The 24,914-nt window shown below is 52.5% G+C and overlaps 1 protein-coding gene across 3 annotated transcripts in view; it reads left to right on the forward strand.

The window, feature by feature from the left end:
- NCKAP5L (NCK associated protein 5 like) overlaps positions 1 to 24,914 on the forward strand; it is a 45,020-nt gene extending 20,106 nt beyond the window's left edge. For 2 of the 3 annotated variants that reach the window (XM_017678540.3, XM_073213554.1), the window contains 12 exons: positions 11,766 to 11,827; positions 12,877 to 13,034; positions 13,751 to 13,819; positions 13,935 to 13,973; positions 14,722 to 14,841; positions 17,513 to 17,626; positions 18,738 to 21,355; positions 22,296 to 22,458; positions 22,715 to 22,796; positions 23,139 to 23,447; positions 23,528 to 23,670; positions 24,041 to 24,914. In XM_017678540.3, the coding sequence (XP_017534029.3) occupies positions 12,912 to 13,034; positions 13,751 to 13,819; positions 13,935 to 13,973; positions 14,722 to 14,841; positions 17,513 to 17,626; positions 18,738 to 21,355; positions 22,296 to 22,458; positions 22,715 to 22,796; positions 23,139 to 23,447; positions 23,528 to 23,670; positions 24,041 to 24,253 (3,993 nt within the window). In that variant the 5' untranslated portion in view covers positions 11,766 to 11,827; positions 12,877 to 12,911 and the 3' untranslated portion in view covers positions 24,254 to 24,914. Of the gene's footprint in view, positions 1 to 11,765; positions 11,828 to 12,876; positions 13,035 to 13,750; positions 13,820 to 13,934; positions 13,974 to 14,721; positions 14,842 to 17,512; positions 17,627 to 18,737; positions 21,356 to 22,295; positions 22,459 to 22,714; positions 22,797 to 23,138; positions 23,448 to 23,527; positions 23,671 to 24,040 lie in introns of those variants that run through there. The other variant, XM_073213555.1, reaches the window with a different exon arrangement.

Below are 24,914 nucleotides of genomic sequence, written 5' to 3' on the forward strand. Positions count from 1 at the left end.
GATGAAAGATGCCTGAGGAGGCCAAGCTGTTATTAAGGTGAATTATCACTGCTCTTATTACTGATTTCTAAAAATCCAGCAGCTGCTGAGAAGAGACTGGTCAGCACAGCTTCCTGAACTTTATGCTGGTCTGTGAGCTCTGGAAGATCTCCAGTACTCACTAAGCTTTAAAAAAAAAGTGTGTGGAAATTTTAAAAGGAGAGACAACCCCATTCTGCTGTTCAGGCTGCTGCCTGTGAGGCTGGCATGGTGGGTGCTGCTCACAGCATTGGTCTGTAGTGCTCATTCTCACATGGGGCTTGAAATTTTCCCTCCCAAAGACCCTCTGGGTAGGAGAATAATGAGGCTTTTCCTAGATGGGACTGTGAGGAGCCCCGGGAACTTCTGGGGTGTGGCCCGAGGGCTCTCAGCAGCTGCAGTTCCCAGGGGCTGATTCATTTCATCCCCGCTGGCTTGATGTAGGGGCTGTAATTGGCCCTTTGTGTGAGGATCTGTTGAGACACCCCCAGAACCTGCCCACAGCAGCCCCAGCAGCTTCCACAAGTCCTTTATCCGACTTTACCCTGACCTTTTCCACACTGTCCCCCTGCCCAGCCTCCCACCTCTGCCTCTGCCCTTGGACAGACCTTCCCCCGCCATCCCAGGGATCTAGAATGAACCCAGCTCTTACCCAGGTGGAAGTGGCCTCGACCCTCTTCTGAATTATTTGGTGCTACCATTTCACACCACAACCTGGGGTGGGAGGGCCTCACCACTAGCCCAGGGAGAGATTTCTGGGAAGAAAGGGAGATAAGACATTGGCATCCCTTGGTCAGAGTCCCTGATTTCAGGAGCCTGGTTCCTACTTCCTAACAGGGGAGGAGAGTAGATGGCCCCAGCTGGGAGGGGCTTTAGAAATCACCTGGTCAAGTGGTTGTTCCTTCTAACATTTTTTTAAGGTTTTTTATTTTATTTTTTCCACTGGATTTTTTTTTATGTAGTCCAAAAATCAGAATGATACAAAAAGGCATACTTTTGAGAAATCTTACTCCCACCTCCATGGATAATCAATATTAGTTCCTTACATATCCCACAAGTTTCTTTACTCAAAATCAAATACAGATATATATATTTTTTGGCCCCTACCTAGCACATAGCACATAGCATATCTGTCACCTGGTTAGTAATATCTGGGTGGGCGTAGATTTCTTCTGCCACCTCTGTCAGTTCTCCAGCTTCTGACTTTTACTACTCACCCTGGGGTCCCCTAGTTGACCAGGCCATGGGCATTGTTCATTCACCTGTGAAGGTGAATGAATGGACTGAATATACTGAACTTTATTCAGATGCTAACCAGCCTCTGAGGAGTTCCCAAACTCTAGCCAGCTCTTACTATGTCCTAGACTTGGGGGTACAGTGATGATCCAAAAAGTCCATGTTAGATAATTAGGCGGTTATAGAAATACAGCTGTAGTGAAGGCTGCAAAGGAAGGACTGTAAGAGCAGGTAATCAGAGGGCCTGGCCCACCTTGGTGTGTGGGGGAGTGTGCATATGTTGGGGGAGAGGTACATGGTGTGGCACAGCACAAATCTGGAGGCAGGAGTCTGGGGCCAGGACTGCAGATATAGGACCACATGGCCTGGAAAGCTGGGTTTCTTGACATGACTTCAGTGGCTTCTCTTCTTCCCCCTCCTCTAGTCTGCAGGATGGCCTGGGGCCCTTGAGTTTTACTGGGGCCAAGACAAGAAAACCCCTTCTCTGTGAGATGATGTGATGTCTCCTCCCCAGCCCTCACCCCTCTGCCTTCTGTTTCCCCAGCTCTGGGGCTAAAGGTTCCTGAAGCTGGAGACTTCCTTTCCACTGTAGACTGAGGGGAAGTTGTGGGGGTGTTTGCTTCTCACTTCCTTTGTAGACAGCACCTCACTTCCTGTCCCTTGGGCTAGAAGAAGGCTAAAGCTCTACACTTTGCTGTCCCTTCCTCTCCATGCCCTACACCCTCCTCTCTGAGAGGCCTGTAGGAGTTCGACAGCATCAAAGCCAACAGCCTCTCCCTAAAGGCCCTGCCTAGCTCTTCACCCCTACCCCCCACCCCAATATAAGGGGACCTGTCTTCTCAGCTGCAATCCCTTCCCAGACATGATTTCATCTTCTATACCCTGCAGGGAAAGAGGAGTCAGAGAGGAGTCCTATTTTACAGATAGGAAAACTGAGTCCCAGAGGGGTTCTAGGCTTCACCTAGGGTCATGTAATATGGCTAAGCCAGGACCAGAATCCAGGAAGCCTGACTCCCATTCGTGAACACAGAAAAGAGCAGAGCCCAGTGGGGGCTTGTGGGCAAACCAGAGCTCCTTTCTCTTTCCAGAGCAGAGCTGGCAGCTAAGGAGGTCACCTCTGGGCTCTGTCCAGATGGCACCCACTGAGTCAACACTGAAGCTGCCTGAATGTGAAAGGTGCTTGGCTGGCCAGAGCCTGTTCCCTTTGAAGAAAGAGGCCAGGATATGAAGTTGGGATTGATCATGGGGCCTGGGAGGGTGTATGTACAGCTCTTCCTGGCCTGTAGGTGTGGCCTGAAAGCCTGTGCAGCCAGCCTCCTGAGCCCTTTTCTTCCCAGACCTGAGAACAGATAGCTGACGTTCCAGAAGTCAGCTCTGCTGTTGCCTCCACCATCCTCTCCAGGAGCCTCTCTGCCTCAGTTCCTCCAATGGCCCCCAGTGTATGTCTCTAATTGCACCCAGGATATTGAAAAGATGCTGACTCTCCTATTTGGTGAGGGGACAGGAGAGGAGTTAGTAACTGGCATGGGCCAGAGGATCAGAAAATACCTTCAGATGCCGTTCAGTCCAGCTGCACTGAGTCATTCTGTTTCTATACACTACCTGAGATTTCTGCCCCCTTCTGTTCATACCTTCCTTCTGCCTGGAATGACCCCTTCCCTTTTTCTTACACCTAAACCCTACCTATCTATAAAGGCTCAGTTCACTTAGTGCCTCAAATTCTGAGAAACTGTTCTAGCTCCAGCTTAATATTTCTCTCCTGATTTTTAAAGTTACTCAAAATACCTCCTTGTGGAGCTTCCTTCACAGTACAACTATTTACCTGCATGTCCTACATCACCTAGTAAACTGAAAGCTTCAAGAAGTCTGACAAGAGCTGACCCATTGCTGAACTACCCACCAGTACCCAGCAGTGTGCCTTATACTGAGTGATCTGTCCACAAATACCTACAGAATGAATGGATTAGTCCCTTTTGCCAGAGGGAGTCACTGAGGACGGGGTGTGGGTTGAAAGCCTGGAAAAGGTCATATTATTGCCAGGGACGAATCTGCAGGTATCCCTTGCTTACCTCTCAGTGTGGTTTGTCATATGGACCCTCAGAGCCATTTGTAAGGGAAGCTGATGGGCCTACTGTACATTCCCACCTGTCTCTTTGTCAGGAATGAGAGAAGACAGCCAGGCTCAGGGCTTCGTTGGCAGGAGCAGTACACTGGCAGAAAGCACGGGGGGGGAGTACAAAAATACAGGTGGGCTGCCTCCTCAGGGGGCTCCCCTTCTAACCACGGGAGGTCCCCTCTTCTTCACAGGGGGCCACTAGAGAACAGGATGCAGGACAGTGTGAAATACTGATCCCTCAGGAAGCACTTTAAAAAGAGAGGTCAGTGTAGGCTCTATCAGTCAGGACAGCTTTTCAGAAGAATTGCTCTGGGGCCAGACCAGGGCAGGGTGTCCAGGATTGTGTTAAGGCCTTTGGTTTGTCCCCACACTGGTAGGAGGTCATGGAAGATTTAAAGCAGGAGGGACACAATCAGATTTAGAGTTTTAGAAAAAAGATTGCTCTGGTAAAGCTCCTTAGAAAAATGATCATGGCAGGGAAAATACAAGGTAAGCATAGAACATCTTACAGTACCAGCAAATAAGCAAATGTTAAGACAAACTTTTTTTAAATGGAGGCATGTTAAAGGAATATAGAAGCCAACCTTAAGGAATCTCAGTGATCAAAAAGCTGCAATTTAAGCAACAAAATAAGTGTTGATAATACTGGATTATAATCCAAAGAATAAAATAAATATCCATGAGTTCATACTAATGTAAATATGTAGTTAAGTAAATAAAGACTGAAGGGACAGCTCTTCTTTACAGAAAACTTCCAGTTAATAAATGTACACAGAATGAGAGAAATTGTATCATCAGAACACCACAGTAATTGCTGCAGGTAAGATCCATTAATGAATCCTAAAGTTGTGGGTGAAAATTTAAGCAGAAACAGGGTATTTGCATGGTCACAAAGTACTGCCCATCCCCCAAAAAATACATATTAATTATTACAAAAGGAAAAACAATCATGTTACAGTGGAGAAACCCAGTGGTAGATACCACCTAACCAACTTACCAAGGTTAACATCGCCAGTAATAAGACCTCTCAACATCATATATACTACCTGATAATGCACGAAGAGGCACATCACCTCTATGGATTCGTTCCAAAAATCCCTAGCCTCAAACAAACCCAAAGTAGAGACCAGACTCTACTACACTGACCAGTTCCCTTCCAAAGTATTGTGGTCATGAAAGACAGACTGAGGAACTGTCCTGAGTCGTAGAGACTAAGGAGACATGGGATTAAGTACAATGTGGTATTCTGGAAAGTTGGATCTTGGAAGAGAATATCAGTGGAAAGGACATTGGTGGAAAAACTGGTAAGATCCAAATGAAGTGGGTGGTTTTGTTTTTTAAAAATTGTTCTGCTAAGGAAAGATGGAGTGCAGTGAGGAAAGAGAACATGTTGCTATGTCTGTTTTTTTTAAGTACACACACACAAATAACACAGAAGTAAAGATGGAAGATGGCTGGGGGGTAGAGGAAGTGAATAGCAGACAAGGGAAAAGTTGTCCAGGAGGAAGTGAGTGACATCAAGGAAGTGAAAAAACAACCTGCAGAATGGAGAAAAAAAAAATGCACAGGTCATGTACCTGATATGGTACTTGTATTGAGAATATATAAAGAATTTTTACAATTCAATAAAAAAAATACACACAATAAATGGGCAAAGAATCTGAACAGATATTTCTTCAGGGAAGCTCTACAGATGACCAATGAACACATGAAAAGATGCTCAACATCATTAATCAGGGAAATGTAAGTCAAAACCATAATGAGATACCACTTTGCACTTAACTAGGGTAACAAGAATCAGAGAATAGCAAGTGGTGAAGATGTGGAGAAATCAGAGCCCTCATACACTGTTGGGAATGTAAAATGGTGCGTTCACTTACGAGAACAGTTTGGCAACCCCTCAAAAATTTAACATTATCATATAACCCAGCACTTCTACCCCTAGGTTTATACCCAAGAGGAATGAAAAGATATCCAACAAAAGTTGTACAAAAAAGTTAGCCCCAACTGACACATGAAAAGATGCTCCACATCACTAGTCATCAGAGAAATGCAAATTAAAACCACAATGAGATATCACCTCACACCAGTAAGGATCACCACCATCCAAAAGACAAACAACAACAAATGTTGCTGAGGTTGCAGAGAAAGGGGAACCCTCCTACACTGCTGGTGGGAATGTAAATTAGTTCAACCATTGTGGAAAGCAGTATGGAGGTTCCTCAAAAAGCTCAAAATAGAAATACCATTTGACCCAGGAATTCCACTTCTAGGAATTTACCCTAAGAATGCAGCATCCCAGTTTGAAAAAGACAGATGCACCCCTATATTTATCACAGCACTATTTACAATAGCCAAGATTTGGAAGCAACCTAAGTGTCCTAAGGATAAAGAAGATGTGGTACATATGCACAATGGAATATTATTCAGCCATAAGAAGAAAACAAATCCTACCATTTGCAACAACATGGATGGAACTAGAGGGTATTATGCTCAGTGAAATAAGCCAGGTGGAGAAAGACAAGTACCAAATGATTTCACTCATATGTGGAGTATAAGAACAAAGAAAAACTGAAGGGAAAAAAATGGCAGCAGAATCACAGAACCCAAGAATGGACTAACAGTTACCAAAGGGAAAGGGACTTGGGAGGATGGGTGGGAAGGGAGGGATAAGGGCAGGGAAAAAGAAAGGGGGCATTACGATTAGTATGTATAATGTGGGGGGGGTGGCATGGGGAGGGCTGTACAACACAGAGAAGACAAGTAGTGATTCTACAGCATCTTACTACGCTAATGGACAGTGACTGTAATGGCAATTGTGGGGGGGACTTGGTGAAGGGGGGAGCCTAGTAAACATAATGTTCTGCATGTAATTGTAGATTAATGATAACAAAAAAAAAAGTTAAAAAAAAAGTTAGCTTTATTCACAATAGCCAAAAAGTGGAAATAGCCTACATGTCCATCAGCATATGAATGAATGGATGAACAAATAGTGGCATATCCATACAGTGGGATATTATTCAGCCACAAAAAAGGAATATAGTACTGATACATCTTTAATGTGGATGAACCTTGAAAACACGCCAAGTGAATGAAGGCAGTCACAAAAGACCACCTATAATTCCATCATGTGAAGTGTCCAAATGGGGAAATCTACAGAGACAGAAAATAGGTCAGTTGCCTGGGCCTGGGGGTGGGGGCTACTAACTAAAGGATAATGAAAATGTTCTAAAATTGACTGGGATCATGATTACATGCATCTCTGACTATACTACAAACCACTGAATTGTACACTTTAGATGGATGATCTGTATGGAATACGAGCTATGACTCAGAGCTTTAAAATGTCCAGGAGGAAGTGGCCACCAGAGAATACAGTGGGGACTGAAAAATATTGTTTGGATTTAGTATTGTAGCTCTCACTGCTGAAGCTGGACCAGGCTATGGAAGGAGTGAGAGTGAGGGAGGCTTTATTTGAGAGGCTTGGCAGTGGAGGCAAAAGTGGGCTGTATTTGGAGAAATGTTAGGGGAAATTATTTCTAAGATGCAAGACACCTGAGAAGTCTTAAAGCTGGGCTGGGAAAGATCTTGTCAGGAGCTGTATACTGGAGACATAGATGAGGGGGAGTGGTCTGGGTCAGGAAGGCCTGGGCCCTGGGGCGAGTCTCTAGGCCCTCCACTGTAGCAGGAGGAGAGTGGGGAGGAACGGAGGATCCTGAGGGGGCTGGGGGATGGTGGCAGAAGATTTGAGGGGTTCTCTGCTGGCTTTAGTCCTCAGGAAATGAGGCTATATAGGTTATACTTAATGACTTTTACTGGTCAAAAATTAGAACTGAGAGTTTTAAACATTTAATTCACTTAAAATAACAGTAATAAACTTATTACATGTTAACATATTTTATGAAAAATATTTATTTTCCAAAACAGAAAAAATAGTGAAAAGAATGGCTTTGTTCCTAATTTTTGCAAATTTATCATGTCTGACTTAATAGAAGGCAGCTGGTTCTTCTATCTGCTTCTGTATTCAGGTCTGTTGTGATAACATGTATCATGTAGTCTCTGAAAAATGCCACTGTATACTCGAGAGAAAGTTAAAAATGCAAATAAATAATACCTTAATAATATTACAAAAATAGTTTTGACCTTGTGAACTCCTTGAAAAGGCCTCAGGGTCCCTAGACCACACTGTGAGAACTACTGTTCTAGAAAAGTCTCCACTTGGCATGAAAGAACTTGTCCCTGAGAGACTGAGTGCTTTGCCTTAAGTCACACAGCAAGTAAATTGCAGTGTTGTGACTAGAATCTAAATCTGCCTTCTGGTTCAGGGCTTTTTCTGGTACCCTGGGCTGGGCCGGGCCTAGGCTTCTTGGCTGCAAAGCCCCTGGTGTGTGACCCTATAAATAAACCCATTGTGTCTTGTGTCTGAGCCCCTTCCCTCTCCCAGTCCCCAGCAGCTGCTTTTTTCATTGTTGGGTTATGCTGTGGACAGAGACCAGGATCCAGGGAGGAAAGATAAGGGTTATTGAGATCTGTGAGCCTTTTGGGCTCATAACACACCTGCCTTTCTCCTGCCCTGCCTGGGAGGGCAGGGACTGATCCTGCTGTGGGTTCGAAAGAACTCACTCCATAGAGTCGAGTGCCAGTGAAGAGGAAGTCGGAAAGGGGTTGCACTGGGCCCCTTCCCCTTGGACACAGGATTCTCAGAAGAGCCATTGTGTCTTGGAGCCAGTTGTCAGGAGGAGGGGAGGAAATTCTTGTCTGCCCTCTTTCCCTAAGGGGGGAGACCAGTTGGAATTTTTAGGGCTAAAGGATGCTCTCTGCCAGGGATTAAGGTGGCCACTTTCAAGCCAGGAATGTTTGAAAATCCCTCTCTCCCTTCCCATGCCCCAGAGCTGATCTTGTCTGGAAAGGAGTGTTTTGCTGTGGGTGCAGAAGTGGCTGTTTACAAGTAGACTTTTGGGTGTGACGGGGATTCCAGAAAGCAGCTGGGGGTGGGGGGAGCAGAGGGAGAAATGGTGTTACAGATGATTCTGTTATTAAAGTGAGCTTCTTCGTCTCTGCCTTCCCACAGCTGTCCTCCCCTCCCCCACCTACTGGTCCCTGCTTCTCTCCCTAGGGACTCTGGGGGGAACAGCTGGTGAGTGAGGGGCTCATCTAGCCCCAAAGCCCTTGGCCAAGGGCCGGGGTGAGGGAACGTGGAATGAAGGACAGGATTGCTGCCACCTCTCTGGTTCCTTCCTCTGAGGCCTGGACTCTGAGTTGGGGCAAGGGGGGTCTTGCCCGTGGCCTGGTTGAGGAGGGAGTGGGAGCCACAGACCACACTCCTCTGATCTGGCTGACTGAAAGGCTGGGGTCCTACACGACTGACTAGGCTGAAGACATAGTGGTCACCCACGTTCACTCAGCTGTTGGCCAGAGACCCAGAGACCCCTAGGCAGGTGTTCCCTGTTCCATGTCCCTGGCTGCTTGAACACTGGCCCCTACCCCTCTGAAGGAGGCAGAGTCTCTAATCTTTCTCCCTTCCCCTCCCTCCCTCCCCTCAGCACTGAGGTCACCTCCCTCTGAATCAGGCTTTTGTGGGGTGGGGGGGGGGGCTGCCCAGGATGGCAGTTCTGGTGGGAGAAGCCTCCAGTTCCTTAGAGCTCTCCCCACTACCCTGCAGCTCCATCCCTGCCCAGCCTGGCCAGCAGCATGTTCCAGACCCAACATCCAACATCCGGAATGTGTTGTGGGACCACCAGAGAAATGTGTGTGAAACCTGGGCCATCCTGAACAACCCAGGTGGGGGTTTTCCTGAGGCCCTGGTTGCACTAGGAGTTGGAGAGCCCAAGGGAGGAAGGGGGAACTGGGCCCCTGGAGAGAGGGTCCTGCTGACACCCAGCAGGGATAGCCACTGGAGAATGGACCTTTTTTCATGAGATTGAGGCTGAAAACCCAGATTCTGAAGGGCCAAATTCCTAATTAAGCTCAGATTGGGAGCTGGAAGTGGAAGTGTCTCTCTGGATCTTAATATTCTCTAGAGGAAGGTAGAGATAAAGGAAGTTTTATTTTTCACTGTAGAAATCTTGAACTCAAACTGTGGTCCTACTGACAGCGTGTGCTCCTCCCCAGCTCCCAGTGTAAATGCAGACCTCTTACCTGAGACTTGCATGGCTTCCTGCCTCTGCTTGCGTCACTGCAGGCGCAGAGAGGGCTCCTCATCCTGAGCTGGCCAGACCAACCCGACTGAGGGCAGAAAACTTCTCCCCTAAGTGGGGCTGAGTCACAGCCTGCCTTCAGCTGGCATTTCCGGAGCCGCTCCTAGGCCCAGCTGAGGATACAGAGATCAACCCGCGTGACCTTGGATGGTTTGGGATTGGACAGTCTGCCCCAGATCACAATGGGACTCAGACCTCCCTGCCGAGGGATCCACAGGGGCTCAGACGGGAGGGTGGCAGTGGTTGGCTCTGTGAGGTGTGTTGGGTCCCTCCCCTCCTCAACACATGGAAAGCCACAAGTACATAATCCACAGCCAGTCCTCACAATCTGGGTCTCATGCCTAAACTGGATTTTGGGGGGATACTTTTTAGGAGAAGATACTGTCCTAAACCACCTGCCCTCTCAGTTTGGTTTTTTTTTTATTTTGGTATCATTATCAGTTTGGTTTTTGTGGTTGAGTGAAGAATACAAAGATGGGCTTTCTCAAACTCTTTCTCCTTTTCTGACCCCTGGATGTTGCCCTGTTCACCCCTTCCTTCCTGCTCTTGCCCTCCCTGGCCCTCTTTAGCCCTCCCAAACCCCGCCATTCCCTGGAGAGTCCGTGGAAATGAGGGGTGGTGGGATGCAGAAAGCTAGTGACCCATGGGGGCAGGCCTCTTTTAGCGTAGCGAGAGCTTCCGAGTGGCAGGAGGACGTGGTCCAGAGCTGGGCGTGCTGGGCTGGGGACTCGGGGGCCGTGCGTGAGTGGTGCAGAACCCAAGGCCTTTTTTTGGTTTTCACCCCTGTTTTTATATGTGGGAAAGAGGATATTTCCTGAATTATTTTTCATTTTTTTCCCCCAGGCCTGTCTTTCCAAATATATCAAATGTGATAACATGAGCAAATGAAGTTATACTGTATACATTTTTATAACGTTGAAATAACGAAGGACTTCAGATTGTTGTGGAGTGTTAAAAAAAAAAAAAGCATTACATAGTTTTCGCCTGTCTCTAGTTTACTGAAGCCCCTTTCCCACTGTTGTACATACATATACACACTCTTGTCCTTTAGAAAAGAAACGTTCCCCTCCGCTGTCACCCTTTCTCTTCCTAGGGCATCAGGCTAAGAAGAGTGAAGGCTGGAGAGCTGGTGGAGTGGGGTTGGGGGTGAGAAGACTCCTGAGGGCAGGGCAGGTGGGCCAGCACTCTCAGATCTGCATGTGCCCCTCCTGCTGACCGCAACCCTGGGGGAGGGCCTGGGCTACAGGTCTCCATACAGATGAACTGACCTAGGAGCAGAGGTTCCTGGCCACGACTTTGCATTGTGCCTGGACAGGGTGTGATAATATAAAACTTCTCCACTTTGTGAATTCATGTAAAACACCCCACATACGTGATCTCATTTCCTCCTCCAACAGACCTTTGGGCTAAGTATTCTTATCCCCATTTTACAGGTGAGGAAACATTTCGTAGAGTCAGGATCTATCCCAGGCAAAGCTCCAGGAGCCCCGGGGCTGAACGGAGCTACAGAACGTAAGGAGCTTACAGTACAATGTGTGTGTACAGAGAGGCCACCATAGGAAGGGGAACCCAAGCCTGCCCAGGCTGCTTTGTGAACCAGCCATCTGACCTAGACAGTGTCGTTTCCTCCCCCAGGCTGATGTCCCCTTTACAAGATTGGAGGAGAATCAGATGCAGTGGCACATGACAAAGTGCTAACCTGCAGTTGGGCACACGGGCTGCACTCAGTGTATGTGAGTGTACTTTCCAGTGCCTCGGTTTCCTCATCTCAAATATAGGTGTAGACAGTAGTATTTAACTCCCTTTGTGGTTGTGTAGATTCAAGGAGACAATACCTTGTGTTACTGCTCATTCCCATTGGTTATCTAAGTGATTTCTCACTGAAAGCTGGGGACCTTGTGCACTGGCTCTTCCTTTCCTCTGCAGGGAATGCTTTTCCCATTCCAGGATTTCATCCAGACTTCATTCAGGCCTCTGCTTCACTGGCATCTCTCTGTGCCTTGTCAGGACCCAACATGTGTTCATTGATTTATCTGTGTTATTATCTGCCTCCTGCAACAGAATGGAAGCTTCATAAAGGCAGGACTTTCCCAAACTTGTTCATCCCTACAGCTCAGTGACCAGTGCCTGACAAACAGCAGGAGCCAAATAAATGCTCATGGTATGCATGACTGACATTGTCTCCCTTTACTCCACAGGCAAGGTGACGATTCTGGCTGCCAGAGTGTGTGTGCCAGCCTGGGTGAGGAGGCAGAGACAGGTGAGGGGCTTTGGAGCCAGTGCATGCTGGTGGGGGGCTGGGGGAAGAGGGCAAGGGGGGATGACCCCCTGTACCCCCTTGGAGGACAGAGGAGAGAGCATTCAGATGCCTGGTTGGGTATGGCTGAAGGCTCCTCTCTTCTTTGGTCCAAAAGCTCTAAGGCCCTGTTGTGGGGGCTTCAGTGGGTCAGGGAGGCAAGTCGTTGGTGGTGAGCTGGGAGCCTCCACCCTTTTACTTTAGGAATGGTTCTCTATCCACTGGAAATGTCTATATTTGTGCAGAAGAAGGAAATAAGTACTTTCCTCTAGCAGAGAAATTGAAACTCAAATGGAAGATAATAGTCAGGTAGAGCCAATCACTGTGGCAACACTTTGGTGGGGTATAAGGTAACCTGATGCAGGTCAGAACCCTGGCTGTGTTGTACTCAGGTGATGCTAGTCTGTCTAGGCATCAGTCTGTTTCTTACATGCCAGGTGTCACACCAAGAAGTGTGAGTCTGGACAGTGAAGCGAATATGTCCCTGCCCTCGTGGAGTTAGTTGACAGTTACAGAACTGTGCAGCAGTGGCCCCTGACCTAGACTTAGAGGGGGAGTCCTGGAGAATGAATAAGAAGGAGGTGGCCAAGTGACAAGCTTGGCAGTGGGAAGGAGGGGTTTCAAGAGGCTCCCACAGAGGGACTAGTATGCACAAAGAGACTGGTCTGCTGGGACCTTATGGAAAGCAGGGAGCCTTGTACTATATTTAAGAGGATGTGTGCCAGTTTGAAGCCAATCTCAGCAGAGAATTCAGGTTTCTCAGCTCCTGGCCAGTGTCTGTGACCTTTGATGGGGTGATTGCAATTATAGGGGTTTATAAAATAATGGTCTTTGTTCTTAAGATGGGAAAAGTGTATCTGCAGGTCTGTCCCTTGACCAGGGGAGTCTCAGCCTGGCCCTGAATTGTTAGAGTGTCCTTGGCACAGTGGTCACACTGATCTAAACTCCAAGAATTCTGACCAGTTGTATCTGTCCTCCTCCCCCACTCACCTGTTCCCTGTGCCCTGGAGTAGCCTGTCAGGGCTTCTCCACTTGTTCCCAGGGCCTGATGTCAGAGGCCATGGACCAGCCAGCCGGGAGTCCTGAAAACCTGAGGCCAGGAGAGGATGGTGATGGCAGCATGGAGCTGGGCACCTGCCAGGAACTCCTGCACCGACTGCGGGAGCTGGAGGTGGGGCATGGGGCAGGGTAGGGGTGGTGTGCTAGCCTAGGGATCTGGTGTGGGTTTTTTGGGTGTGGGTAGACCTTTCTCTCAGCCAGCTTGCCAGGCTGGAGCAGAGCTGAGCATTTCTTTAGCAGAGCTCTGAGAAGCCCTTCCCCTGTGCTTTGCTGTCTAGCCCAGGTGCCATTTGGGACAAAGGGCATGCAGAGGAGTGGGGCTGTCCTCCCCCCAAATGTCTCCCTTCTTTATCCCCTCCCCAACTTTCATGCCCCTGCAGGTTGGGAAAGGGGTGGTCACAGAGGCCACAGGAAGAAGAGTTGGATGATCTGGGACTCAGGAGTGGAGGAACAGGACATGGGTCCTTAAATGAGGACCTTCACTGCATTCTCAAAACCCGACTCTCCTCCCTCCAGCCTTCTCCGCCCTCTCCCCCAGGAAGTTGACTTTGGGCACCTCCCACCTTAGGTCCTCCTGGCCGCTGGGTCTCCCCAGCACCTCCAACCTCTGTGGCCAAGTTTGGGATTTCAGAGAAACAGCATCTCAGTGGAGCTTGATGCCCTCAGTCCATCTCTGCAGGCCTCCCCGTGGCAGAGGCTGACTAGAGCCAAGAGCTGGGGCAGGGGTATAGCTAGTAGGCTCCTTGCTTCTCCTTCCCCAGAAGGAATTTTCCCTGGGAGAGGAATGAGCCCACAGCCTCCTTTCTGCCTTCTCCCTCCCTCCTGCAGGCAGAGAACTCTGCACTTGCCCAGGCCAATGAAAACCAGCGGGAGACCTATGAGCGCTGTCTGGATGAGGTCCGTGGGGTCTGCAGCGGGACTGATTTTGAGGACGGTGGAGGAGTAGGGTTTGTCTGCTCCAGGCAGAGGCTGAGTCAGCTAACAACTCTGCCTTGGGCATTTCTGTCCCCAGGTTGCCAACCATGTGGTACAGGCACTGTTAAATCAAAAGGTAAGTGGCCACGGGAGACATTCTCACCCCAAAGCCCAGAAGCCCTGGGAAGAGGCCCTGGGTACAGAAAGGGAGGTCTTTTCTGGGAGCCCCCTGAGCCTGCTCAGGTGTAGGCTAGAGGAGGAGGCTTAGTGGAAATGGCCTATTGGCCCTCCAAAGAAGCCCCCTCTCTCCTCCTCCTCTGTACTGTCCTACCTGGAGGCAGGAGTGGGCTGGGTTGGGCCAGGTCTCTGAGCTATGGTAACTTTGATTTTAGCTTGAATTCCTCCCTTACACTGGCCTTACCTGGTTTCTCCAGGTTGTGATGGCCCTGATAGCAATGTTGGTGTTGTGGGCATAAGGTGGCATCTAAATATTCACTCAAGTACTGTGGGTAATTTCTTGACATTTGGGCCATTCTGACCCCCGAGGTCTTCTTCTGCCTGATATGGGCCCTTCTTTGATGTGTGGTTTCTGAGAAGCAGGGGTTTGGCTCCAGGGATGGGAAAGGTGCCAGAGGGAATGGGATTTACCTCCCACCAGGGGTGGTAAACTTAGAGAATTTATCATCCCCAGAAGATGCGATAGCCACAAACAGAGGCAGGCTCAGCTCCCTCGTAGAAGGAGGTTGCAGGTGTAGAAGGAGGTCGCAGGCGAAGGGCATGCCCGGCAGGAGTGGCGCTGCTGGGATGAAGGGGACTGTGCTCATCCACTCCCTCTCTCCGTCATCCTCTCCCATCTTCCTGCTCCTTCTCCTGGGCGGCACCAGGACCTGCGGGAGGAGTGCATCAAACTGAAGAAGAGGGTGTTTGACCTAGAACGGCAGAACCAGGTGCTGAGCGCCCTGTTTCAGCAGAAGCTTCAGCTCACGACAGGCTCCTTCCCGCAGGTGGGCACAAGCCATTCTCCTTCCCTCTTACCTCAGTTTCCCGCTTGCCTGACCTGGCCCCTCATCATCCTCACCCTCTTTTCTCCCAGACACCTGCAGAAGCAGGTCACCAGCCATGCACCTCTGCTCTAGGGTCAATGGCCATCCAGGGAAGGCCCACCTAGCCTGATAGATCTGAGCCTTAGATAGGGGAGGCTCTCTGAGACCCCTCAAGCTTGGCTGTCCTCACCTCCCAGGTGCTCCCCACACAGCTGGATGGCATCCCTTCCTGTTGACAGAGAAGGTTCTTGCTTGCTCCTGCTGTGTGTGGGGAGGTGGGCGGAGGTTGAAAATGCAATTATTTCAAGCACCCAAGGGCACCTTTGGCCACCACATTGCCTCTTCTTGCTGGGGGCAGGGGTGGGGCTGGGGGTAAGGCACCCAGTGCTTGGCATCACAGAGTGGTCAAAAAAGGCACTTTACCCAGATAACTGTGCCACAGATGCTCAACCGCTGACATGTAGATGCTCACCCGCTGACATGTCCTCAGACACTAGTTCTGGCTTCTAGCCCTGTCACCTATACCTGGGAGAAGCAGGAGGCTACTGGGAGTAAATCCAGGTTCAGTTAAGATGTCACTTGGGGTCACTGTGTCAGGAAGCCCCCAAGATGGAATGAGATGGCTGGGGGAGAATCAGGAGCAGCTCCAAGGTATCTGGAATCACCAGTGAGTTCTGAGGTCAGCCAGCACACCCCAGTCCACCATGACCTTGACAAGAAGAGAAACACCTTGTGTGCGTATGTGTATGTGTGTCTGAATTTGTGTGTCTTTCCAATGCAATCTAGGCAGCCCTCGGCCCCCAGACCTAAGCAGGATGTCCCTCAGCTCCCTGGAGCCCCCATCCTCAGCTCCCTGGAGCCCCCCAAGGGGCCTTCCCACACTGGCTGAGCTCACCCCATCCACCCTTCTCAGTGACTGGTGATAACAGAGGACAGTGGTGTAGATCATCCTTAGATCGTTGATTTTTTTGAATGAATCCTTAATGAATTCTGGGACCTTTTGGGTTTGGGGGCAATAGGTTTATCTTCTCCAGAGGTGACATAATGTAATGGAAAGAGCATGAACCCTGGCCTCAGATATATTTGGGTTGGGTCCCTAAATTAACAAATTCTTGTGTGACCATGTGCAAATTACTCAGCCTTACGAACCACAATTTTGCCTTATAAATGAGGATTAAAATATCTAAATTACAGGTTGCTGTGAGGATTAAATGAGGTAATATATAGTGCTTGCCCCATAGTAGATAGCCAGTAATTGGCAGCTATTTATCATTATTAATGTTATTCCCAAGTTGTGCTTTGCTAGGATGAGAGCTCCATTGAGCAAATGCTAATTAAGCTCTTAGGGTGAGTGCCTTTGCCAACACATATGGAATTGGATGTGTCTGTGGCCTGTGCAGAGCAAACTTAACCCCTGCAGGCTGTGACTGCTGGGAACTGAGACTGCAGGTTACTGAGAGCCAATTGTGCAAAGCAGAGTGTAACAGTGCTGTCCAAGGACCCAGAGGGGAGAGAGGCCATCAGAGACGGGCCAAGGACTGTTCCCTTAAGCTGGGTCTTGATGGTTAGAAACAAAAAGAGTGGAGTAGGGGTTGAGAAGAAGGGAAGCAGAGCAGGGAAGCCTAGGGAGCAGCTCACTGTTCATCTGGGCTGGACAAAGGATGTGTAAAGGAGCTGTGAGGGCAACAGAGATGGAGATGGCATTAGGGCGGAACCAGCAGGCTAGCCCAGAATGCTGGCAGAGGAGTTCAGACCTGTGTCCTTAGGCACTGGGCAGGCACAGGAGGCTTTGAGCACAAAGATGCTTTAGAAGAAAAAGAAAAAGATGTTTTAGGCTGCCTTGAGCACAGAAGCTTGAAAAGCCACCAAACCAGGTCAGGGAGACTGAAGTGCTGAGCAGCACCCAGGCCAGAAGATCTGGGCTGAAGGAGGGCTACAGATGTCCAGGCCAGAGGCGAGGCAGAGAGACCCCCAGAGACAGGCTTTAAAAGCTGTGGCAAATGAGAGACAGGGAGGAGTTGAGGTGGACCCATATCTAGCTGAGATGCCTAGGGGAAGGAAATGACATTCACAGGGACTAAGAGAAGTGACCTGTGATTAAAGATTACCTTTGTAACCCTCAGAGAAAAAGTTTCACCTGGGAGCAGTTAGGGAAGCGAGAAGGTGTAACTCCTGCCTTCTCTGTCCTGGGACCCAGTAACAAATGCCTCTTCCATTAGTCTCAGTCATCCCTGTGACGCTGGGGTCACAGGCAGTGAGACCAGGAAGGGACCTGAGGCTCACCTCTCTGTGATCGGCAAGGAGATCCCATAGAAGACAGAGCAATCCTGGAGCCCTGAATAGGCACTTAGATTAGGCTCTAATCACTGCCCTCTGGCCAAGGGGCTCTCCTTCCTCCAAAGCCCCCTGACTGTCCTACTGCCCTGCCACCCAGGTTTGCACTTCTTCAGCCTCTGTTCCAGCGACACCTGAGGCTTGTCTGAAAGTGGTGGAGACAGTGGTGAAAGCCACCCATGTCTTGGGCCAGGAGATGTCCCTGAAGAGCGACTTGAGAGAATGTTTTCCTGCCCCTTCATGGGGGAGTCAGGACCTGGGACGGACATCCCTGTGCTAACCTTGCCTCTCCCTGCAGATCCCACTCACTCCTCTCCAGCCACCATCAGAGCCACCAGCCTCCCCATCCTTGAGCTCCGCTGAAGGACCAGCCATCTTGTTGCCTCTAGGGCGCTGTGTGGGGCAGAGAGAGGTAGGAGGACTGGGCAGGATGGTCTGTGGCTTTGCTGGTTATGGCCTCCTTGGTCACTACTCCATTGCTATTTCCTAATGAGACCCCAGGGAAGGTCTGCTTCCCAGTGCACGAATTCTTGTCCAAGCTGAGGGTGAGCCCTCAGCTGTCAGCCTCATACCAAGAAACACATCCCCACCCCCAACCTCTGGCCTTGTGAGCAAAGGCATTAGTACTGCAGTAAAGACTCAAAAATTAATGTTTGCCACACTCTTACTGTGGCCAGGCACTGCACTGAACACCTGGATCTCATTCTGTTTAGTTTTATTTTGTTTTTTTGTAGTTTTTGGCATAAATTGATGATTACATACATATTTATTTTTCCAAGTCCAGAACTATTATTCATTCATTCCTCTGCATTTATTTTATAAGCTAAACCTAATTGCAATCCCATTTTACAGATGATACAATGAAGCTTAAAGGTTAAATCGCTTGTTGAAATTCATATAACTGGTTTAAGTGGTAGATCTGGGACTTGAACCTACACTTTCTAGCTCCAGAGCCCACACAGTTAACCACTATACCAGTCTGAACTGGGCCCAAGAAGGAGCCAGGCAGAACAGCTTGCCATGTAGTCGTTCCCAGTCGCGTTCTCCATGAGGACCAGGCTGGCAGGATGGCTGGCTGACCTGAGAAGGCCTGTGCTTGCCTGCAGTGCCTGACTTAGGACCCACATCCCATGGTCCTTGACCACATCCCATCCCTTTCTTGAGTCTCTGTGTTCTTTCTGGAGCCTGAAAAATGGACACGCCTCCTTCCCCTGGAGCAAACATAGGTGTCAGGGCTGTAGGTGGCCAGCCCTGCTGACTCAAACAGCAGTGGGTAGTGGCGGGGGTGTGGTGTGGCTGGGGGAAGTGGGGCGCCCATCCAACCCCAGGTGTCTCAGGAAGAAGAGTTGAGGTAACCAGGGCTCAGTGATTCTTGAGGAAGCTGAGCTATAACATCCCAGAAGCTGTCAATTCCTTTTGGGGATACAACAAAACCAGGCCAGCTTTGTTCCTGACATGCTCAGTTATGCCCAGCTCAGGTCCTAGGCCTGTACTTGGTCTTCTCATGCCATTTCTTCCCCAAGGTATGTTGGGAGCAGCAGCTGCGACCAGGAGGCCCAGGACCCCCGGCTGCCCTGCCCCCTGCACTGGATGCCCTATCCCCTTTCCTTCAAAAGAAAGCCCAGATCCTGGAGGTGCTGAGAGCCCTGGAAGAAACTGACCCCTTGCTTTTGTGCTCGCCTGCCACCCCCTGGCGGCCTCCAGGCGAGGATCCTGGCTCCCCAGAGCCTATCAATGGCGAGCTGTGTGGCCCACCACAGCCCGAACCCTCAACCTGGGCCCCCTACCTGCTATTAGGCCCTGGCAGCCTGGGAGGCCTGCTACACTGGGAGCACCTCTTAGGGGGCCTGGGGGAGGAAGAGGGTGCTGGGCGGCCCTGGGGTCCTAGTAAGGGCTCCCCACAGGCCCAGGGCAGTGGAGTGGGGCCACCCTGTGCCCCAGGCAGCAGCTCCTCCTCCTCTTCTGATGAGGCAGGTGACCCTAACGAGGCACCCAGCCCCGACACCCTGCTCGGGGCTCTGGCCCACAAACAGTTGAACCTGGGCCAGCTCCTTGAGGACACTGAGTCTTACCTACAGGCCTTTTTGGCCAGGGCTGCAGGCCCACTCAATGGGGACCACCCAGATCCTGGGCAGCCATCCACCTCAGACCAGGGGCCCCCACAGCTGTCCAAGTCCAAAGGCCTCCCCAAGTCAGCTTGGGATGGGAGTACCCCAGAGGCCCCCAGGCCAGGCTTTGGTGCTACCTCAGAGGGCCAGGGGCCCCTCTCCTTCCTCAGCATGTTCATAGGTGCGGGGGATGCCCCCCTGGGCTCGCGGCCTGGCCACTCTTACTCCTCATCTCAGGTGAAAAGCAAGCTCCAAATTGGCCCGCCTTCTCCTGGGGAAAGCCAGGGACCCCTTCTGCCCTGTCCTGCCAGAGGTCTCAAATTTCTGAAGCTGCCTCCAGCCTCAGAGAAGGTCCCTAGCCCAGGAGGCCCCCAGCTTAGCCCCCAGCTCCCCCGGAATTCCCGAATCCCCTGTCGGAACAGTGGCTCAGATGGCAGCCCCTCCCCGTTGCTGGCCCGCAAGGGTCTGGGTGGAGGAGAGTTATCCCCGGAGGGGGCACAGGGCTTACCCACCAGCCCTTCACCCTGTTCCACAACCCCGGACTCTGCACAGCTCAGACCTCCCCAGCCAGCCTTGTCCACCACACTGTCCCCAGGACCTGTGGTATCTCCCTGCTGTGAGAATATCTTGGACCTTTCCCGGAGCACCTTTAGGGGGCCTTCTCCAGAGCCACCTCCATCCACACTGCAGGTGCCCACCTACCCACAGTTAACTCTGGAGGTGCCACAGGCCTCTGAGGGCCTCAGAAGCCCTGGAGTTCCCCTCAGTCTTTGTCTCTCAGAATCTTGCCCCTATGGGATCTCCCAGGAGAAGAGTTTGGACAAGGCAGGCTCCGAGTCTCCCCATCCTGGCCGCAGGACCCCAGGCTCATCCAAGAAGCCTGGCCAGGGGGCAGGGAGGCGACCTGGGGATCCTGGGTTCACCCCTCTGCGAGACAGGCTGGCAGCCCTGGGCAAACTGAAGACTGGCCCTGAGGGGCCAGAGAAGAATGGGGTGCCAGCCAGACCTGGCCCGGAGAAGGCCCGGGGAGCAGGGAGGTCAGGGGAGAGCACTGGAGACATGGCGCCTCCTCCCCCCAGACCCCCCGAGCAGCCTGAAGCCAAGGGGTCTCTTCGTGGGGCAGTAGCCTTAGGCACAAGCAGCCTGAAACAGCAGGAATCAGGGCTCCTAGGGGACCCTGGAACCCGAGTCTATTCCTCCCACTCCATGGGGGCCCGGGTGGACCTGGAGCCTGTCTCACCAAGGAGCTGCCTCACCAAAGTAGAGCTGGCCAAGAGCCGGCTGGCAGGGGCCCTGTGCCCCCAGGTACCCCGAACCCCTGCCAAAGTGCCAACCTCAGCCCCCAGCCTCAGCAAGCCTAATAAGAGCCCCCATGGAAGCCCTACAAAGCTACCTTCCAAGTCACCCACCAAGGTGGTGCCCCGACCTGTGGCCCCACCAGCCACCAAGGAGCTCCCCAAGCCTGACAAGGGGAAAGGTCCGCCTTGGGCAGACTGTGGCAGCACCGCAGCCCAGCCCACACCCCCAGCGCCTGGCCCTGAGGACCCCGGCCGTGGTCCCGAGGGGCGGGCCCCACACTCGGCCATCGAGGAGAAGGTGATGAAGGGCATCGAGGAAAACGTTCTGCGGCTCCAGGGCCAGGAGCGGGCGCCCAACACTGAGGCCAGGCACCGCAACACCAGCAGCATAGCCAGCTGGTTCGGGCTGAGGAAGAGCAAGCTGCCGGCGCTGAACCGCCGCACAGAGGCCGCCAAGAGCAAGGAAGGGGTCAGTGGGGGCTCTCCCCTCCGGAAGGAGGGCAAGGTGGAAGCCCGGAAGCTGGAGGCTGAGAGCCTCAACATCTCCAAGCTGATGGCTAAGGCAGAAGATCTGCGCCGGGCCCTGGAGGAGGAGAAGGCCTACCTGAGCAGCAGGGCGCGGCCACGGCCCGGGCCCCCAGGGCCAGGGCCCAGTGCAGGGCTGGGGCAGGTGCAGGGCCCGCTGGTCGGCATGTACCAGGGCGCAGATACCTTCATGCAGCAGCTGCTCAACAGGTGAGGGGCGGGACCAGGCAGCAGTGCTTGGTGGCTGGGGACGCCCTTCTCTCCATGGGTCCACCTGGCTTTGGGGCACGACTGCCTTTTCTGGGAGCTTGGGCTTCTCAGATGGCAAAAGGGGTAGGAAGTCAAATAAAATACCAAAGCATCTGGGCTTAGTGGCCTGACACAAAGGTCAGGGATTCCAAACCAGAAGCCTGGGGGTTTGTACCCAGCACCCCTCCGCTCTGGCTGTCTGATTATCAAACTTGCTGAGACCCAATTTCTCATTTGAGAAGAGTTAACAGTCCACTTTTTCCTGGATTGTCTCCAGCGTCAGAGAGGCAGCCTGTGTGCAAGCCTGTGTTCAGTAGTCAAGGAAATGCTAGTGCCTAACCATGGACTGATGAAGGTCTGCCTTGGGAATTTTATGTCCTCTGAACAAGGAAAGTTCCCTTCTTGCACTTTGACTCCTGCCACAGACTCGACCATGGGAGCTGTGGTTTAGAGAAGGGGCCACCCCATCTTTGGGGTTGCTCCATCTGGGTCAGATAAAGCAGAATGTCCCTAAGGATTGAGCCCCAGTAAGGTATGGCTTGGACAGCAAGTGCACTCAAGTTCAGCTGAGAGGCAGAGCGAGTCATGTGTGGACCTGACTGAGGCCGGGTCTGCCATCTACCTGCAAACACTGCGAGGAGGACTCTAGCCTTTACCCTGGGTAGCTTTGGGAACTTTCCCGTCTCCTCTGCCTTTGCTGTACCTCTGGGGTTTACCCTAAGCTCTCTGCCTGTTGCCAGTGTCAGGAAGGGTTGGTGGGAGCAGTGCCAAGGATATGTCCCCTTCCCAGGGGCAGGGGGCAGTGGGTACCTCAGTAGCCCAGCACCATTGCAGGGAGTGAGGCCAGAATGTCTGGGGAGACTCAGGCCTTCCTCACCTCTGTCTGCCCTGCTGCCCCTAGGGTGGATGGCAAGGAAGTGCCGCCCAAGAGCTGGCGGGAGCCCAAACCTGAGTATGGTGATTTCCAGCCAGTGTCCTCTGACCCCAAGAGCCCCTGGCCAGCCTGTGGGCCCCGAAATGGTCTGGTAGGCCCTCTTCAGGGCTGTGGAAAACCTTCTGGGAAGGTAGGTTTTGGGGTAGGGGCTGTGTAGAGGCCCTGGCTCTGTGCTCCTGCCAGGTCTTAGCACTGGTGGGGTCCCCTTCCCTGGGGCTGGAAGCTGCTGGAGGCAGTCATGGTCTTTGAGGGGTACTGGGAAGGGGAGTAGGCCTCTTCAGGGCTAGCAGGCCTCAGCTACTCAGACCCATGGTCCAGGGGAGAGCTTGGGGAGGAGTTTGGAGTTGGGGAGGGGCAGGCTCTGAGGTCTCCTGTACCCCACCCAGCTGAGCAGTGAGCCAGGAAGGCGGGGAGAGATGCCCTCGGAGGACAACCTGGCCGAACCAGGGCCCACCTCCCACTTCACAGGTCAGCAGGGTCAGAAGCCAAGGATGGGACCTGCCCCTCACCTTCTGCCCTCTTTATTCCTTCCCACTGCTTCCAGTGCCAGGTCCTGAGGGCCATCTTGGTGCCAAGCACCAGGTGGGCACTGGGGCTGCTCAGAAATCCCCCTGTGTCCTCAAGCGCTACCTGACCTGCCCACCCTCCTTCCCCAAGCCTAGGGGAGGACGGGCAGGGACAACAGCCTGTTAGGCCAAGAGGGGCCCTGGCCAGGGGTGGAGCCTGGGCTGGGGCAGGAAGCCTTAAGACATTAGAAAGGTTGAGCCACCTGTAGCCAGTTACCCTCCCGACTCATCCTCTGCTCCCCAGCCTGTGGCTCCTTGACTCGGACCCTGGACAGCGGCATTGGGACCTTCCCACCCCCAGACCACGGCAGCAGTGGGACCCCCAACAAGAACCTTCCCAAGACCAAGTCACCACGACTGGAGCCCCCACCCGGGGTGCCCCCAGCTCGTCCCCCACCCCTTACCAAAGTCCCCCGTCGTGCCCACACACTGGAGCGTGAGGTGCCAGGCATAGAGGAGCTGCTGGTGAGCGGGCGGCACCCCAGCATGCCAGCCTTCCCCGCACTGCTCACTTCTGCTCCAGGCCACCGAGGCCATCAGACCTGTCCTGACGGTGAGTGCCCAGGAGGCAGATGGGGGCCATCCCCGGAGCTCCACCCACCACCACCCACCTTTCCCTTGTTCCCGGGACAGATCCCTGCGAAGACCCAGGCCCTCCCCCTCCTGTCCAGCTGGCCAAGAACTGGACCTTCCCCAATGCGAGGGCAGCTGGCGGCTCCACTGACCCTTTCCTATGCCCACCCCGACAATTGGAGGGGCTGCCCAGGACCCCTGTGGTGAGCACAGCTGAAGGGGAAAGGGAACAGGACTGGAGGGCAGGAGGGGATGATGTGGGAAGATGTTTTTCCAGCCAGGGACAGCCCTGTCTCGAAGGGGGATCAAAGGCACAGCCCCCTGGATGCTGCCTTGAGCAGCCTACGCACCTGCCTCCTCGGAGCCTTCCTGGGGAAAGGGCTTCTCTCCCAGAACCTGGGTAGGGCTCTGCCGGGCATGCCTCCAGCCAGCTCCCTCTGAAGCACACCTCACCTCAGGCGTGGGAAGTGGGGGGGCCCATCTGCAGCACCCCCACTCGGGCAGAGCCCAGTGCCTCTCAGGCTGGGCCAAGAGGTGAGAGGAGCCTCCTCTCCAGCTGTCCTCCTTTTCCAGGTGCTGCCCGAGGACCAGAAGCGGAGCCTGGAGCCCAGCCACCCAGCCCCTACACCCCAGGGCCCGGCATTTGGGGGTAGCCGGACCCCAAGCACATCAGACATGGGTGAGGAAGGGAGGGTGGCCAGTGGGGGCCCCCCTGGGCTAGAGACCTCAGAGTCTCTCAGCGACTCGCTCTACGACTCGCTCTCCTCCTGTGGGAGTCAGGGCTAAGGGGCTGCGCCACACCCCAGCCCCTCTCTGGAGTTGGAGACCACAGACTGGACCAGCTCTCCTCATGCCCACCCCCTCGGGGACACTGGGGCCCCTCCCTGAAGGGACCAAGGAAGCAGGTGGATAAGAAGGTGAATGGGGTCCCTGGCACATCCCACCACCCACCTCTGCTGTGGAGATAACCACTCTCAGCTCAGGGAGAGATCCTACCCTTGGTCCCTTCTCCCACCCAGAGTAAGGCTCTTCCTCTGGGGACTGGGGTTCAAGGCTGCTGTGTCCCAGCCCCCACTTCAGGCTGAGCCATTTTGTGGTGCTGGGCTTCCTGCCCTCCAGCTGTGCCATCTCTGCCCAGCGTGGCTGCTTCCTGCCCTGGAGCCCCTGGGGGCCAGCCCGTGCTGGTGGAGGGGGCAAGGGATCAAACTGCCTTCTCTGTCTGCCCCCATCCTCCCTGCTGTCTGATGGTGCTGCCCTCCTTTGCCCTGTGTTTTGGGGCCGATTTGTCTTTCTGTTGTTGGTTTTTTTTTTATATATTAAAATTAAAATGCCTGGCTCAGCCCCCACCCTGCCATCCCCACATTGCGGTTAATTTATCTGTTAAAAATGCGGCTGTCCACTTCCAGCCTCTGCTTCTGCCGTATCCCTAATAAAACATGGAGGCCCA

This window comes from Manis javanica, chromosome 10, assembly GCF_040802235.1.
Source record: "Manis javanica isolate MJ-LG chromosome 10, MJ_LKY, whole genome shotgun sequence".
Taxonomy (NCBI): domain Eukaryota; kingdom Metazoa; phylum Chordata; class Mammalia; order Pholidota; family Manidae; genus Manis; species Manis javanica.